Here is an 18,477-nt window from a genome sequence, read left to right as displayed (position 1 = left end):
CTGGCAGAGTTGGTAGCAATTGCCGTGCTCTTTGCAGCGGTCCTTGTGTATTTCCCATCACGCCCACCAATGCCTCCCAGTGTGGCCGCGGCGAGCCAGAGACTCAGTTACAGAAGCAGCATCTGCAGACTTTGCAGGTAAAATCACACACTCCACACACACACACACACACTAACGCACACAAAGTCATCTGAAAGACTAATATCACCTGATGCCTTTTGTTGCGATCATTCTTTCAGTACGTTTATTCACTGTGCCTAACCGTCACTGTCCTTGATTCCACTCAGTTGAAAAAAAAGTGTAACTTCAGCAGTGCATTTGAAATTAGGTTCAGAGACTCTCATATTTTAAAACATCAGACTCGTCAGGAGATTTCTGCCACACCTCTAGCGCTCTATTACCACTGTGTCTACAAATCCATTAGGTCTAGTTTGGTATCTGATTTGCTGATGCAAAGCGCTCTTCTTCTTCTTAGAAAGTTAAAGTGACAGACTCTGGAGAAGGATATGGAATCTTAATGAAGGGGTCTGCCACTCACCATCTGCTTGGGTCGTTATCTAAGGAACCCCAGTGTTCCCGCTGGATTAATTACTAAGCTCTGATACACTGGTCGCTGCTGAGATCTACATCATCCTCTGCATCTATACCATAGACGTCTTATATCAATATACTCTCAGGACACCAGTGGAGCATGTAGTTAAAGGACGAGAGAGATAATCTATCATGACAAGGTCTTGAATCTCAGTATTAGTTGGATGCCTTTATTGATGTTTCATCACCTTTGTCTGTATATTTTCCTCCTGGAAAAAAGAGCAAGGAATAAATCTAGATACAATGATTTATTCACATTTCACTCACTCTGCAACACCCCACGCCTCTTCTTCCATTTGTACTTGGAAAATATTTATCCAGTAAGCTTTTGCTGCATTTGTGGAGAAATGAGGCCTTTGGCAATGGCCAGGGATTAAAGGGCTGGAGAAGGGAGAATAGACGCTGGGTGATGGCAGATGGAGAGTTGGCTTCATCTTGGTCCCCCTGTAGTAAGAAATAGCTTCACTACTGCACAATGCATTCCGTAGGCCCTTTGACCAGCATAGACTGGTTTAATTTGCTGTAAGAGCTTCCTCAGATAGATGGCAGGGACTGAGCCGATAGCAACCGAATGCATAGCTTTGGAGACACACACACACAAACACACATTGGCCAAATGAACTAGGCCATCCAGCTGAGAGGGTTTCTGTTCCACTTCTGATAGGCAGCCTTCCAGTGACCTGTTTGGGCAGCATGTTGTATCTCAGTCCAGCAGCAACAAGCATTAGAATTATCCTGCAGGGTCTGAACTAAGGGTGGAAAACGGTGTCCATGTGTTTCTAATTCAGGAGGGAGATACAACAATTAAAATACTTCAGGAAAAAGAATGAAAGATTAAAGCCTCACTACTCACTAAAAAGCAGGGTTGCGTTTGATGATTAGTCAACAGAGAATCATCTTTGGATCTTTGATCCCCATTTAGCTCATTGTTTTGGGTTTCAACAAAGTAAAGTAACTTCAACCCCTTCAACACAGGAACTACTTTCTAATTTCCTCAGACCTCAGATTGCAAGTAATGATTCCTAATCTGATATCACTGCTCTTTACCCCTAAATTGCATGGGGCAACTTCAGTCCAGGCTCTAAATACTAAGTTGGTTGTGACCTAATAAATGTTTTATGAGGACATTTTATAATGACATTGATGAAGAAACTGTATTTAAAGTGGATTAGTGGCAACTGGGTGATAACCGGCACTGTTTAATAAGGTGAGCATCAGTTCGGAAACTACCACAGAGTTGTGTGGTGCATGTTTATTAAAGTTTGTATCTGGAGAAGTTGACAAAATGACAACAATTTACCCTTCACAGTCGCAGTGGTTGCCAACTCGTCAGTTTGTCCACCTGATACCTATCTGTGGATGTATCTGTTCATCCATTCCCCCTGCCAGCGCATGAGCACTGGTTAATGATCGCCACCTTGATGAGTGCTTCCAGCTGCTCACATCTGCCTCCACAGCAGCAGTCTAATTAGAAGCCCGACACATGGTGTAAAGTTATGATTGTATTCTGATGGCAGTCTCAGGGAATGCTAAACAGCCCCGAGTATTGATGTCATACTCACTTTAGCTTTGGAAGTTGTCATTTTGATGCATTGATCCCCTGCCAGACCTGCCAAGGACAAATGGCACTTAGCTGATGACACCGCCAGCTTTGAGACTTATTCGGAAATATTTCCTCACCAGCAGGAAGGGAGGGGAACAAAAATGCCCCGGCTCTTTACCCAGTAGCTAGGGTGTGCTTGCTTACATTTGGCTATCTAAATAAGCTTCCAGACGGAGAAAAAGGTGCATGGGTATTGATTTCCCGCTGTTGTGGTTAGGTTTATGAAAAGGGTACTCGGAGAAAAGCAAAGCGGCTGCTCCAACCCAGAGTTTTTATGACTGTCACTCCGTACCCTCTCCAAGGCCAAATAGCCTCATACTGCGTAGGACAAGACAGGCCTGCAGCAGAGAGACAGGCTGTGTTTGTTTTCCTTGTGGAGCAAAGCATTCTGCAAATAGAAGCGATTCATTGTCTGAAGTGCACCAGTGTCAGGGAAGGGGAAGGGTGTGCATATGTTTACAGCAACAGTTATTTTGCTCTACAGCTTCGGTATCTTGGGACAAGTTCCCGCCATAGTTTGCAATTCAGAGTGTGTATGTATTTGTGTGTGTGTGTGTGTGTGTGTTGAGCGTTTGAAGTCACAGTGGAGATGGAGAGGCCAAAAGTGTTCTCCAGATGTCCCTGCACGATACTGCTCAATATGCTGCTTGCATTGTAATGAACGGAGCAGGTGGAGAATGAACGGCATTAAACAGCATCCATAAACCAAAAAAAAAGAGGGCAGGAAAAACAAAACAATCTATGAATCTGCTGCCTGCTCTGGCAGACCGGCATCGTTTGTCAGACGCCCAGCGATTCTAATCACATTGTTAGGGTTGAGGAGGTGGCACCGATTTAAATCAGCATGCCACCTCATTGGGCGAAGGTGATTAGTGTGGGTGTTCCAAGTGATTGTAATTGGATTGCATGAGAGTGGAAAGGGGCCATATACCCCGAAGAGGTGAGCTCTCTGTGTGTATGCAGGATATGCATACATAACTAAACATATGGAAGACATTTTTTTCCTCTCTCAACAATTCAGTGTGAGCTGATGAGATATAGCAGGCGGCTCCAAACAAAACCCTGCAGCACATCTGTAGCCTGAAGCCATTTATCACAGCTAAGAGAAGGTGCTTGTTTTCATCTCCTATTGTGAGGTTTGATTTCATTTGATAACTTGATTAGGATTCATCAGTTCTGACTACATTTAACTAGTGCTGAAAACAAACTGGTTTGTAAAAATGGGTAATTAAAATGTAGAAAGTAAATGTTTACCTCCACATGGGAGGTTATGTTATCACCCCTGTCTGTTTGTTGTTGTTGGTTTGATTTCCATAAAAATTAATGGAAGGATGCATCCTGGGTTACAGAAGAATTCATTAAAATGTAGATGCAGATCTGGATCAGGGTGATGAGCCCATATGATTTTGGTAAGGATCCATACGAGGGGGCTGATCCATGAATTGTTTTACAACTTTCCTTGACATCATGAGGTGTTATATAACATTTTCACAGTTTTCCCAAAGTGTTATGCATGGATGTTGATGACAACAATCAGACGTACTTTTAGAATATGCTGATGTTACTGAGACTAAACTGTTACTAGAAGTTGCTGTGATAGTTAAAGTTATGCACTAGTTTCAGCTTTTCAGTCTCTGCAGAAGGAGACAGGTTTCCATTCAATTTGATCATTTTAAATCAGAGTGTTTGATTTGTTATTGCTTAATCCAGAGTGAACTGATTGCAGAATTACAGCTGAAGAATCAGATATCTCTCTCTCCACCTGTTAAACAACATAGGACCAGGTCAAGCATTGAGGTCATTAAGAAAACCTATATAAATCCATAGCTTAGGAATGTATTGTTCATTCTTAGATGCATGTTGACCTCTGTGATACCTCTCAGCTTTATTCTGGCGGCTCTGCCCATTAGCTGGTTATCTCTGTGTCACTAAGCTCCGCGGAAGGATAGATCTTATTCTGTGACAGGAGCAGGGAAATGAGCCAGGAGTGTGTGTCTTTCTGCAGTTGTGTCTGCGTACGTGTGTGTAAAGTGATAGTAAAGACCTGGAAGGGATGGCAGGCCTCCAAACTCTAGCGAACAAGAGGAGAAGGAAGCATTTCATTATGTTGCTGTCTCTCTTACATCTCAGGCCAGTGCAGATAGGATGTAAACTGAACTTAATCTTAAGTCTTTTTTACAGAAAATAAATCAGTGGTTAACACATAAACGAGAGTTGAGCATAATAAACCTCCGTCTTTTCACTGGCAGTTATGTTGTCCGGATTGTTATAGAAGATTTAACAACGTAATCTAATCATTGCAAAATACACCTTTCAAAAAACACATCCTATTGTTGGAAGAGTCAGTACATAAGATGTAGATGCAAGACTATTTTTCCTGAGCACACACGTGAATGTCTAATGTGTGTTTGTCCCCCGCAGTAACTTTCGGTTCCTGATGGTAGCGCTGGCCTATGCGGTCCCCACAGGAGTGATTGCAGGCTGGACAGGAGTCCTTGACATGGTCCTTACTCCGGCTAAAGTCAGTCAGGTACGCAGCAGACATACACACACACACTCACACACACACAAGACAGAATAACATATCGCTTTTAATCTTGTTAATGTATTAGGTTTGTATAAAAAGAACATCAGCAAACCAAGGTCACTTCTAAATTATCTTAATTTATGTTTACATTTGTCTAAAAATATGGTCAGATCTTCAATGAGCAATCCCGATCTATTTTATCCAATGAAACCTAAATCATTATATTCTTGTTGTCCATACTGAAAACATCATTAATATATTCACTTTGTAGGACGGACGTATGTGAAACCCGGTACTAAAGTCATACATACAGTGAAGCAGGAGCCAATAAAAAAAGATTGGAGATGTGGATTGGAGAAAATAAATACTTTGAACATTTTGATTTAGCTATTCACAACATGCATCTGCTTATGTCAGTGATTTTCAACCTTTTTTGAGCCGCGGCACATTTTTTACATTTACAAAATCCTGGGGCACACCACCAACCAAAATGACACTCTATGGACTAACACAGTACATATAATACATATAGTTAGTAATATAGTTTCTAAATGTATTAAAAAGCACTATTTTATTTTATTACTCTTATCTTTTAATGAGCACAAATTGAATCTGATTTATGAAACAATCTTTGATTTAACTAAACTTTATTTAACGGAGACACATTATACCCATTTTATCACAGTTGATATGGTTCCTTGGGGTCTTAATGAAATGTCTGTCAAAATATCAGAAGGATCATTTAAAACAGGACCTTTTAACTCTGTCTAAAACAGATTGACCTGTTTTGAGTGCCAATAGTTACTCCCGCCGTTTACCCGCGCTTCATTGAATTTCTTCACTTTGACATTCAGAGCACTGGGCAGAAATCACATCGCATCACCACCCACCGTGGGCCTTCGCGATGCTTTGTTTTAATTAAACAGTCGGATTCCCCTGGTCCGCACCAGTTCTAAGTCAGCTGCTAGGCGCACCGCCGGAGGGGGCCCCCGCGCGAACGGAGGGTTCCCCCAGAAGGCGCCGTAGCTGAGGTGATCCAAGAGAAGGGCCCGACACGCGTCCAGAGTCGCCGCCGCCGACCGCCGTACCCGGTCCCCTCCAACGGCCCGCCTTCCGCACCCGCGACGGACACCGCCCCACGGTCCAAGAGAAAGAAAGCCCCCGTACCACTGACGCTGTGAGGCACCGCGGAAGAGGAACTCCCCCCCAAAAAAACGTCGAGGCATGCCGCACGCCGAGTCTCTGGCGGCGTGGAGAGGAGGGCGACTGCTAACCCAGCCGGGGCACTTGCCCAGTGATTTAACCACAAATACCAATGATATCGGTGAAAGTCAAGATTATTACCAATGTGCCGATGTCAGTAAACGAGGTGACTATCGGCCGCTACCGATGTTCGGCCGATACTTCGGTGCAACACTAGATATTAGATTATTTCCCACGGCACACCTGACGATCTCTCACGGCACACTAGTGTGCCGCGGCACACTGGTTGAAAATCACTGGCTTATGTGAACAGCAATTTGCCAAAGACAGATTTCCAAGGACGTCTTATCGGGAATTGTTGATTTGGAAAAAGCTGGAAAGGGTTAGCTGAGTGTAGATATTCATCCGTTCACAGACAAAGTCTCTATAAAAAGAGAGATCCTTTAACTCTGTGACTACTTTTTCTACAAGTCCAGCTAAGATGTCTCCAAAGGCACAATGTGGAAAAGAAACTGCTTAAAACATAAAAGACTCATTCGAGCTGGTTAACATCTTTGTTCATCAATCCACCGTAGGATTTGGGACTGCTTTAGCTCAGGGATTGGACAACTCGATATTATTTAGGGAACAATGAATTCCCAAGTTTATCCAGACATCTTACATCACAATGTCAGCTTGGCTTTCCCCCTTACACTCAGGTCGGACATCAGGACCACTGTGGGCCTCCACCAGAGTTTGCTCTGGCATCGCTTTGCCCAGCCATAGTTCACCAGGTTAGGTGACGCAGCAGCACAATGACTCTAATCATTGAAATGAAAGAAGTACAGAATCCATTTTTTGGAGAGGTTCAGTCAGGGCCTAGATCTGACATAAAATGCTGTGGAATATATTAAGAGAGTCGTTCACACCAGACATCCTAAAATAATGGCTGAACTAAAGCAGTTCTGAAGGAAGAATGATCCCAAATTCCTCCTGTGCATTGTGCAGGTCTGACCTGTAGCTACTTGTTATATTGAATCCAATGGTTTCACTTACTTTTACCTTAGGTTCGGTGAACGTTTATTTGGTGTGTTCATTAACAACATCGATTATATTTGAGTGTTATTGCCTCACACACGTTGTACTTTGTCTACACCTGTGATCTAGATTAAGATCAGATTATATTTTATGGATAATTATTGTAGGAAACACAGGTGATTCAAAAGTGTTCACATCCTTTTCTTGGCACTGCAGCTATGAGTGGGCGTTTTCTTCAGCTCATACGTTTCCAAGAAATGTTTGTGTGGGAAGCAATTTCTAACAGCATTCCATCCCAAAGGTTCAATCCTTTGTCAATACTGCTATTTTAGATGTTTTTTTTGAAAATGTGAAGAGTAGGGCAACACTTATTCTGCCCAACACTTTAGTTTTCATCTTGGTAACCCTTCAGGTGGTTTCATTGCAAACAAGAATAGAATGAAAGGAAGCTTATCATAGTATTTATGCATAAAACGGAAGCAGCAAGACTAGCTTGCCATTTGATTTGCCAGAATAGATTTTCCCATATTCCAATCTGAGCCTTTCACAAATGTAGTCAACTCAGATGAACAATGGGATAAATAGCCAGTGTGGTTTCTCTTGGTCTCAGTGTTGCATTATGGAAACAATTCCAGATGCTTGTCATGCTTTTCAAAGGGTGAAGCCTGTTATTGTCAACTTCAAACCTAGTTTTTTTTAGTCTTCCTTGTCCTCTTCTGGCATGTGGTTTTGTTTCGGGTTGTCCGCACCTCCCCACTTTTTTGGACTTGGTGCGGGTCGAGTGTTTTGCTCAACGTAGACTGAGCTGAAGATAAGATAAGACCTGCGAACAGGTCTGTCGCTACAGACATTTGTCAGACCCCTCATCAATGAGGGAGCAAAGAGATCCCCAGATGTCACCTGTCGGGAGATTGCAGAGACTTTTGGTGAAGATAAGGTATTCTGCAGAAAACTATTAAAAAAACCTCCGGGTTTGTCAAGGCAAAGACGCATGCACAATCCTGAAGCGGTGCTCATGGAGAGAAAAAAAAGCAAGAGCTAAAGCCATCCTGTTTGTGTTTCCTTTCTTCGTGGCCTTTTCCCAGTGGTTTGGTTGCATTTTTTCAGCTACAACACCAATCATTTAGGAGAAGACTGCACCTAATCATGGCACCTCATAAAAGCAAGAGGCGTCATGTTGTCATTACATTTGTGTCATGACTAATCCGTCAAACATAACTGGAGCTTCATTCTTCTTAAAGTCAATGCACCGAAAGAAACATACTTAAAATACTGGAGATGACTTGATGAATAATTATCTGACAGCTGAGCTTGTCTGTAGTGCTTTATCAACTTGCTCTTGCCCTATTTAATGTTCAGAAAGTAATTTACTGTCCAAACAACAGATTGAGTCATATTCCCAGGAATCCTAAAAGAGGAAAGACTCAACGCTTCTGTCCATCTTTTGTGTTTGACCCCATCAATTGCAATTCACCATTTGCATGTCTGCTCTTTATCTTCAGTCTGAGATAGGTAAAATAGGAAGTTGAGTAAGTTTTAAGGTGCAGGTCAAAGAAAAAAAGCTTTGTACTGTTTGAATCTTTCAGGTTTCGACGCAGCGGTATGTTGAAAGATAAACTGAGGATTGTTTCAAGGTTGTCATCAAACAGGTGCTACTTAAGAGGCTATCACATACAGGAGAGCGGAGGATGAGACACTTCAAGTCACACCTCTCTCTTTATACGCCTGTCAAGAGGGAGCAGAGCGCATGCCAAATCTTTCATTTGTTCTCAAAAGAGTGTTTTTTTCTCCTCCACATTTCTTTTATCCATGTTAGTTAAGGAGATGAAAAGTGTGTTAAGAATAAGAGTATGTTGAAGTGAGGTGAGGTATGTTACAGGATCTCTTTGGTACAAAACTTTGAGGTTGAAAATAAATAAATGATTCAGTCTTCCAAGGTGAGTTGGAGGAGTACGAATGCAACTAAAAAGGTTTCTCAAACTTTGCTTTATTCTTCACGCACAGTTTGTTCTCCAAGTCAAATTGAGCTGTGGGAAAACAGATATTGATTTGTCTTTTTGTTGAATCTCACTATGCCTCATAAGTACTCAAGCACCCTTAGACCCCATTGGAGACTTTAATGGTACCCCATTCGGATTGAATGGGTTAACCTCATGCATTGCAGAACTTCGTTGTAGTTCTATTGCCTAACTTTGCTTGCATCGCATATCTCTAAGTGGCAGCACAGACATATGCCAGAGTTTAGATACCCGATTCAATCTTTGAATGGGAATTGTCGACAGGTTTGAAACTATATAAGGGCTCAGGTTTGTCACAGTCTGCTCATCTCCTGTCTGCTGGTATTTTTCCACTCACCTGTCTCTGCTCCACTCTGCCAGTCAGCCACACCTCCTCATCAGGCCAACTCTCCACACCTGTGACAGCCCTGGCTGCATTTAAGCCTGCTCCTGTCTCTGCTTCAGTGCCAGATTGTCTTGTGTTATGCCTGACTTCCAGCGTGTTTTCCCCGGACTGATCACCTGTTGTCGATCCCCGACCTGCCTGCCTCGTCTCTGCCCTGGACATTACCTCAGCCTTCTGTCTTCGACCAAGAGTTTCGCCTATTCCCTCCTGGTTACGCTCCTGCTCGGCTCTGTGGCTACACAGCTCACCACAGGACCTGTCTACCAGCTAGGTAACCCATCAGCTGTTGACTTTACCTTCAGTCAGCGACACCAGGCTCGCTCCTGCTCAGATCTCGCAGATGATCACTGTGAGCAAAGACTTTTCACCCTGCCACTGTTTGAACTGTTAAAGTCTGCAGTGAACAATAAAGGTCATTACCGACTGGTATTTCGTCTGCCTGTGCTGCTTTTGGGTCCTCACCATATCCGTGACAGTACAATCTGGCCAGACATGGACCCAGCACACAAGCCGATGGATCGCCTGGAGAATGTAGAGGCGATGCTCCAGCACCACGGGGCGCTGTTGCTTTCAAACTCAGCAGAGGTTCAACTAGCGGTGGCTAAGCAGGAGCAGGCGTTTACCTCGCTAGCCTCGCAGGTCCAACAGCTCGCCTCAGCTTTTGCTCAAGCTGTCCTTCTGCCTCCAGAACCAGTCCAGCCTCCACCAGCCCCGGCTGCCTCTGCCTCTGCTTTCGTCTCGGAGCCTCGTGTGGGGGTTCCTGAATGCTACGCCGGGGACGCAGAGGGCTGCCGCCCGTTCCTCACGAACTGTTCCATCATGTTCGCCCTCCAGCCCCCAAACCTTCTCTTCTGAGGACGCCAGGGTGGCGTTCACCGTGAATCATCTGACGGGGCGCGCTCGGCGGTGGGGAACAGCCGAGTGGGAGCGTCGCACTCCAGCGTGCTCCTCTTTCCAAGCCTTCGCCGCTGAGCTCCGCAAAGTGTTCGGAGAAGCTTCCCGAGGTCCGGACGCTTCAGGAGGGCTTCTGGGTCTGAACCAAGGGTCTCGTTCAGTGGCTGATTACTCCATCCACTTCCGCACCCAGGCTAGCTCATCGAGCTGGCGTCCCGCATCGACCGTCGCATTCAAGCGAGACAGCGGGAGAGACATCAGGGGCTCACGGGACGACGCCAGCCCTCCCCGTCACCAGCGGCGTCCGGGGTATCGATGCTTTCTAGCAGCCGGTCTTCTGGGGAGCCTGAACCCATGCAGGTGGGTCGGACCTGTCTAACTCCAGAAGAGAGGAGGAGACGCCGCGAGGGGAACCTCTGCCTGTATTGTGGCCAAGCGGGACATTTTATCTCCGGGTGTCCGCTAAAAGGTCGGACTCACCAGGACGGAAGGAGTTCCTGGTGAGTCATACATCTATCTCTTCCTCCAGCCCACGATCCCTGTGCCAGGTCCGCCTGCTACTGCCTGAAGGATCCCAGACCCTCGCCACCCTCATTGACTCTGGCTCTGATGCCAACATTATGGATTCTACCCTAGCTCTGCAGCTGAGTGTCGGTCAGATTCCCCTGCCAGCTCCAGTCTCTACCAACGCGCTGGATGGCCGACTTCTGGGAACTGTTACCCACCTGACAGCGCCTATACGGATATTAATCTCCGGAAACCACCATGAAACACTCCAGTTTCACATCCTGCACTCTCCTCGTCATCCTCTCCTTCTGGGGTTCCCATGGCTCCGATGTCACAATCCACACCTTGATTGGACCACAGGGGCGATCCTGGGGTGGAGTTCTTCCTGTCACCAGGTCTGCCTCAAGCAAGCCGCCGCACCACGATTTTCTGCCGGGACCAGTTCTTCAACCGATGTGCTGGGGGTCCCGGCTGAGTATGTGGACTTCAGGGAGGTCTTCGGTAAGGTCAAGGCAACCTCCCTTCCCCCACATCGGCCCTATGACTGCGCCATCAACCTCCAGCCCGGTGCCACGCCGCCCAGAGGACGCCTGTATTCCCTGTCCGTTCCTGAGAGGGGGGCGATGGAGACATACATCAATGACGGTCTAGCGGCGGGCATCATCCGCCCTTCCTCGTCTTCGGCTGGAGCCGGTTTCTTCTTCGTGGAGAAGAAAGACAAGACACTCCGCCCCTGCATTGATTTTCGTGGATTAAATGACATGACCATCAAGAACCGGTATCCCCTGCCTCTCATCTCCTCAGCTTTCAAGCTCCTAGAGGGGGCCACCATATTCACCAAGCTTGACCTGCGCAACGCCTATCACCTAGTCCGGATCCGCGATGGGGACGAGTGGAAGACGGCGTTCAATACCCCCACCGGTCACTACGAGTACCTGGTGAGGCCCTTCGGCCTCACCAACGCCCCTGCTGTCTTCCAGGCTCTGGTGAATGACGTGCTCAGGGACATGCTCAACAGGTTCGTCTTCGTGTACCTTGATGACATTCTGATCTTCTCGCGCTCCAGAGAGGAACATGTGCATCACGTCCAGAAGGTCCTCCAACGCCTCCTGGAGAACTCCCTGTTCGTCAAGGCCGAGAAGTGTGTGTTTGATGCCTCGTCTGTCTCCTTCCTGGGTTACGTCGTAGGGAGAGGGACCGTGGAGATGGACTCAGCCAAGGTTTCTGCCGTCACCACTTGGCCCACCCCTGATTCCCGCAAGCAGCTTCAATGTTTCATGGGCTTCGCCAACTTCTACCGGAGGTTCATCAGGGGCTACAGTTCGGTGGCGGCCCCCCTCACTGCTCTTACCTCCTCCAAGGTGCCTTTTCTCTGGTACACGGCCGCCAATGACTCTTTTCAGGCCCTGAAAACACGATTCACTTAGGCCCCCATCCTCCGAAGGCCGGACCCTGAACGGCAGTTCGTGGTTGAGGTGGACGCTTCCGACTTAGGAGTGGGGGCCATCTTGTCCCAGAGAGCAGCCTCCGACCAGAAGTTGCACCCCTGCACCTTCTATTCCCGACGTTTGACCCCGGCAGAGAGGAACTATGACATTGGGAACCGAGAACTCCTCGCCGTCAAGTTGGCTTTGGAGGAGTGGCGACACTGGCTCGAGGGGACTAAACTGCCGTTTCTGGTATGGACGGACCATAAGAACCTGGAATACCTCCAGTCCGCTAAGAGACTGAACTCCCGCCAGGCTCGATGGGCACTCTTCCTGACCCGCTTCAACTATTCCCTCTCCTATCGACCGGGGTCCCGCAACGTCAAGCCCGACGCCCTGTCCCGTCGGTTCTTGTAAGAGGAGGGGGATAGGACCGACCCAGACACTATCCTGCCTTCTTCCCGACTGGTGGCCACACTCACCCGGGAGATAGAGGAGAGGGTCAGGGCGGCCGCCCAAGACCAGGAAGGACCCAGTGCTTGCCCTCCCAACCGTCTGTTCGTCCCGCCTGACCTCCGGTCCAAGGTTCTACAATGGGCCCACAGCACTCAACTTACCTGTAATCCAGGGATCCAACGGACCAAGGACGTCGTGCAGCGCCGGTTCTGGTGGACGTCACTGGATGAGGACATTCGGGGTTTCGTCAATGCCTGTCCCACCTGCAACCAGCACAAACCGTACCTAGATCCATGCGGGTTCATCCCACGTTTCACGTCTCCAAGGTTAAACCGGTCCGAGAAAGCGCCCTGGTTCCTGCCGCGCCGCCTCCACCGCCTCCTCGCCTCATCAATGGAGGTCCCTCCTACACTGTCCGTCGCATCCTGCAGTCTCGCCGGCGTGGGAGGGGATTCCAGTACTTGGTGGACTGGGAGGGTTACGGCCCTGAAGAAAGGTCCTGGGTCCCCGGGAGGAACATCGTGGACCACACCCTCATCAGGGACTTCCATCGACGCAACCTCACCCAGACGTCCAGAACCAGGCCACCTCCCAGACCACATCCTCCGACGGAGTCCCCGAACGACAGCGACGACGCGGAGGACAGGGCAGGTCCCCCCTACTCTGAGGAGGATGACAACACTCCCCGGAACCATGGAGGTGGAGATGGACGCTGGACTCTCTGACAAGTATTAGCCCTCCTCCGGGCCCCCGCCTCCCACCCGGTTTGGTCCATTCGTCTTGGGACGTCAAGAGCCGTCCCTTGAGGGGGGGGTTCTGTCACAGTCTGCTCATCTCCTGTCTGCTGGTATTTTTCCACTCACCTGTCTCTGCTCCACTCTGCCAGTCAGCCACACCTCCTCATCAGGCCAACTCTCCACACCTGTGACAGCCCTGGCTGCATTTAAGCCTGCTCCTGTCTCTGCTTCAGTGCCAGATTGTCTTGTGTTATGCCTGACTTCCAGCGTGTTTTCCCCGGACTGATCACCTGTTGTCGATCCCCGACCTGCCTGCCTCGTCTCTGCCCTGGACATTACCTCAGCCTTCTGTCTTCGACCAAGAGTTTCGCCTATTCCCTCCTGGTTACGCTCCTGCTCGGCTCTGTGGCTACACAGCTCACCACTGGACCTGTCTACCAGCTAGGTAACCCATCAGCTGTTGACTTTACCTTCAGTCAGCGACACCAGGCTCGCTCCTGCTCAGATCTCGCAGATGATCACTGTGAGCAAAGACTTTTCACCCTGCCACTGTTTGAACTGTTAAAGACTGCAGTGAACAATAAAGGTCATTACCAACTGGTATTTCGTCTGCCTGTGCTGCTTTTTGGTCCTCACCATATCCGTGACAAGGTTGGGTTTTGTCGCAAAAAAACTGAATGCCCGTCTGGTTCGGGTTGGGCTGGAGATCCAATCTCTAGCACACTATAAAACAGGTCCTTTCTGACATAAAATGTCAAAAATTAAGGAGAGGTTGGTAATCATCCTGTCCTCCATCCAGTGACCAGCGGGACACACGTCAGAGAAACCAAGTCTGGAGAGTGGGTGAGCCGACTAACGTTTCTCTGAAGTTGGCTCTGATGGCTTTGTCGAAAGCTATGTTGTGTATGCAGAGTGGGAAATGTTGATTGACACCCCAGCACAAAACAAGCGGCAAAAGCATTAAAGGAACTATATTTTAGTGCTCAGTAACTAATCCTGTTTTCTGATCTGCTGTAAATTTGATGAATCTGTCAGGTCCAAAGACAGAGCATGACATGGAATGTGATTTTTCCTCTTTATCACAAAGGTTCCTTGCATCATGTATTGGAAGAGAACTTTTTTGCTTTGCTGTGATCCTTTGCTCTTTTGTTATATTTTTGTGATACTTTTAAATATGTAGTAAGAGCCATTGCCAAAGGACAATTTTATCCGTTTTAATAATTTGCTAATTCTAAATAAAACCGGAGCCAAGCCCACCTTTTTTGTGTAGTCTGTTATTATACAAAGCTTACCTCCATCTATCGCTTACCGCTTATCTTACCAGCTCCAAATGGGCAGGATGCAAGTTTGCTCATTTTTGGCACATGCTGTGATGCACCTCACCTACATATCAATTTCCAGCTATCTTGGTTTATTTACACCATCTGTCCTTTCCTGTATATTTACTCTTTGTTTCACAGCAGTGGGTCTGGTGCTGCATGCTGCCGTGCTCATTTCGAATACAGATTTCCAGCTCTTGGTTCCTCTATCCTGTATTCTCTACCCTCCCTAAATCTTTGACAGCATTTATTTTAGATGTTTCTTCTGGGTTCTTTAAAGATAAAGGTACTTCTGTCATCTGTCTTCTCAGCCAGCCATGCAGTCTCACTGAAAAGCATGGCTGCTTTGAGGCAGCAGGAGCAGATGTCATTGAATAGAAGAAAGCGACAAATGTTTCCATCTATTGGATGGAAAACAAAAACATGTGCCCATTCAACAGCTGAGGACCCTAAAACAATTGAGTAAAAATAGGAGAACGAGAGCACTACAGATGCCAAAAACTGATCCAACGCCAATCCAGCTCCCTGGTCACATCTGTCATGGTGGAAAATGCATAATTAGGAGACTGGATTGATTCCGGGTGAAGCTGTGGTGGTAAGAGTAACAGCTGGGTGTTGTAGCTAAATGCCACGCACCACCTTCTCAACCTCAGCTCTTGTGGTTATAGGGCCCAGATGTAGGTGCATTTTGGGGAAACCTTTTCACTTTATATTGATATGGTCCATCCAGGGTTTAAACTGAATAAGGGAAAGATGGAAAATGCGTTTCCACTTCCTGCTTTCCAGAAATGAAGTCAATAAGATGGATACAAAGAGTTCTATCTTGTCCTGATGGTGACATTTTAGGCCAGAGTCTTGGCAGTATTGATCAGGGAATGGAGCAGTCATATCAAGATCCCACTGATAGGTGCACTTGATCATTCAGTAACCAGAGAGTGATTGAGAAATGCTTTGGCTTCCCTTTTCAGAGCTTTAATGTCACCCATCCTATGCAGTCTATGGTCCACTTGTAGCAGATTGGAGAAAAACTAAAAGGACAGAATGGCCCTTTAGGCCTCAACAGGAAAAGGAGGGGCGAGGAAGATAATAAAGGTGACACGCCTGTGAGGAAAGAGGAGAGGGAAACTCAAACAAAGGAGTATGGAGTGTAAACAGGTGAAGGAGAGTGACTGGAGGAAGGAGAAAAAAAACAGCTAAACAAGTTAAAGAAAGTTGACCAAGAACTGGATGGATTGATGGCACCAACGTCCTGGACCCTGAGGAACAGAAGCTAATCCCTGGAGCCGGAAGTGGATTTTAAACTCATCTAACCTGCTTGGATCAGAACGTGATTCCCTCAGTCCTGGATGGAACAAACCAGATAAGTCCACTCTTGACACTCTCCTGGCTTCACCGAGCTCTCTTGGCTCTGGAAAATTCCCCCCCTCATCTTCCCTCTACCTGGAGATAAAGGCCCTCCAAAACAAAGAACAAACATTTCCCTTACTGCAACTTTTCATTGGACCCTAACTCCCCTCTCCAACAAACCCCCCCCACACACACACACACCAACTAACCCTTGAACATGAACTCTTAATGAAAGTTTCTTCCACGTTTTTACTGAAGGGACGGTTAATTGTTCTTATTGTGAAAAGAATTTGATTTCATGGAGTACGGAATATTTTGGTTTAAAAGAGTTCTTTTTCTGTTTATCTATCTTACGTATTTGATTTGATGTTACCTTGAGTAAATAATATAATTGAAGAGATACTGATAACCGAATTTATGGTTTGTGATTTATTTTCCTTGGATGTTTTGTGTAGTAAGGTAAATGAGCTATCCGGGTTACCTGTCGTTCCGGGATATATTATAAATGTTGGCAGGTGAATAATCCCTGTCTGGAGCCCAACTCTTATGTTGTTTCAATTTAGAAAACCTACGCTACACACTCACCACGCAATTTATTAGGAACACCTTTACCTCTCCTTATACATGCAGTGATCCATTCAGCCAATTGTGTCTGTGATTATAGGTGAGCTAGGAGTTAGGTTATGCTCTGATAATGCTTAAGGGTGTAATTCTTGCTTTTGATCTGATGCGTAAACGGGATTGTAGAAGATCGTGTAAAAGCAGTGGCCTGCTGAGGTTTGAACATCTGTTCTGTTAGCTCTGCGGGGTGGAAATGTGTTCGACCTGCAGACGGAAGGACTGAGCACAGAGCTTAGCATTACCATAATGAGTAGGACTCAGGAAACAGGTGCCGTACTGCGATCATCAGTCATTTGTAATTGTTCCCAATATGGAGACGAGCCATTTAGAGTGCACAGAACTAAAAGGCCAATCCAACGTTTCTTGCTTCCTTCAGGTTGATAGCTGTTTTTATTCCCTCACAAAACCCCTTTCAGAGTTCTGTTGTACTGTTTAAATTTATCAGAATATATGCCCTGCCTTCACACAGAACACTATTACAGACTGTTGTGTGGATGTCCTGGGATTTCTTGCGAAGTGGAGTAGGAATACCATGTTGGGGTATAAAGCTAAAGGCCAATGTATGCTTCTGCATTTTGACGGACACGGACAGATAGGACCGCCCTCTCCAACGTGGAACGCCCTCTGCGTGCCTCTCCGAGGCTCCTCGGAGAGCTTTTCGTGCCGCGCTCATTTTTCTAACTATACGTCGAAATGACGGACAGCCCACGGATAGCACTTGGCTGTGATTGGTCCGCTAACGCCAGCATTTCGGAATGGAAACTTCCTGTTCCATTCCCTACATCACAATAAACCAAAATCACAACTACGACTCTATGATTAATGTGACAAGTGTGTTAAGCCAGCGGCGTTGTCCGGCTGACGGTGGCTGGTTAGAGCACTTACAGCATGTGTGTACTGTATACACACGGTTATAACGAACTTTGATAACGGGGGTAGCGGGCTAGCCACCATGCTAACTGCGGTGGGAACAGCGCAAAAACCCGCTGACTTTAATCCCACGGTTCTCATGACACTGTTTCTCAAACACCGTCAGGTTAGAAGCAAACACTTGGTAGTAGTTAGTATCGGCTGTCCGTGCTGACTGTGTGTGGAAGCTGGGGGGGGGGGGGAAGCTAGCTGCCTCCGTGTAGCTTCAAGCTGTTGCAGCTGTTGAATTAGCAACGCAGTTTGGAAACAAGACCGGGGAACCGCTGCGCTAAGACACGATAACATAAGCATTTTGACCCGCTGGGTGTCACTTTATTCAGCAAAAACTGTCACGTCATCAACATCCTTTTTCTGTTAGTTACCATCGTTCACTGTGTGTGAGGAGCCGGGAGGACGTAAATAAACCAGCGTGGACTTCTTCTATATACCTCATGAGGTAGGCTTGTCTAAGCTCGACTTCCGTTTCGCCATCTACCGTTCTGGCGGTGAATTGTTTTCACAAGAAAAAGGCTCGTAGAACTATAAATCAAAAAGGGTCCGTCCGATCCGTCCGTCCGTCATTCCGAAACGGACTCGGAGAAGCATACTGAGGCCTTAAGGATGAGGTCTTTGGTTATGGTTTAAAATGGCTTATAACAAGAGACTGCGAGAGAAAATTAACGAAAACAAACACGTTAATATGTCGGGAGCCTGAAGACCTGGCTTTTCCCAACTCTAAAAACAGTCCTCTCCAGCTTATTGACACAATCGCAATATACCAGACGTGATTAAGCTTCAAATCTGGTCTTTTTTAGGGTTCCAGGCACTAAGAGTATCGCAGTTAATTAGCGCTCCACCTGTACATGAAACATCTCAGAATTGAAATGGCTTGGCAAGCAATTTGTGTTTCGCTTCC

At 46.7% G+C, this 18,477-nt stretch overlaps 1 protein-coding gene across 2 annotated transcripts in view; it reads left to right on the top strand.

Moving 5' to 3' along the window:
• Positions 1–18,477, top strand: part of slc49a4 (solute carrier family 49 member 4) — a 54,724-nt gene that overhangs the window by 14,680 nt on the left and 21,567 nt on the right. The window contains exons 4-5 of one of the 2 annotated variants that reach the window (XM_053440001.1): positions 8–137; positions 4,616–4,715. In XM_053440001.1, the coding sequence (XP_053295976.1) occupies positions 8–137; positions 4,616–4,715 (230 nt within the window). Of the gene's footprint in view, positions 1–7; positions 138–4,615; positions 4,725–18,477 lie in introns of both variants that reach the window. The other variant, XM_053440000.1, reaches the window with a different exon arrangement.

This window comes from Pleuronectes platessa, chromosome 14, assembly GCF_947347685.1.
Source record: "Pleuronectes platessa chromosome 14, fPlePla1.1, whole genome shotgun sequence".
In the NCBI taxonomy this organism is placed as follows: Eukaryota; Metazoa; Chordata; class Actinopteri; order Pleuronectiformes; family Pleuronectidae; genus Pleuronectes; species Pleuronectes platessa.
Note: the sequence above shows the minus strand (reverse complement) of the source record. Positions and strands in the feature narration are given on the sequence as shown.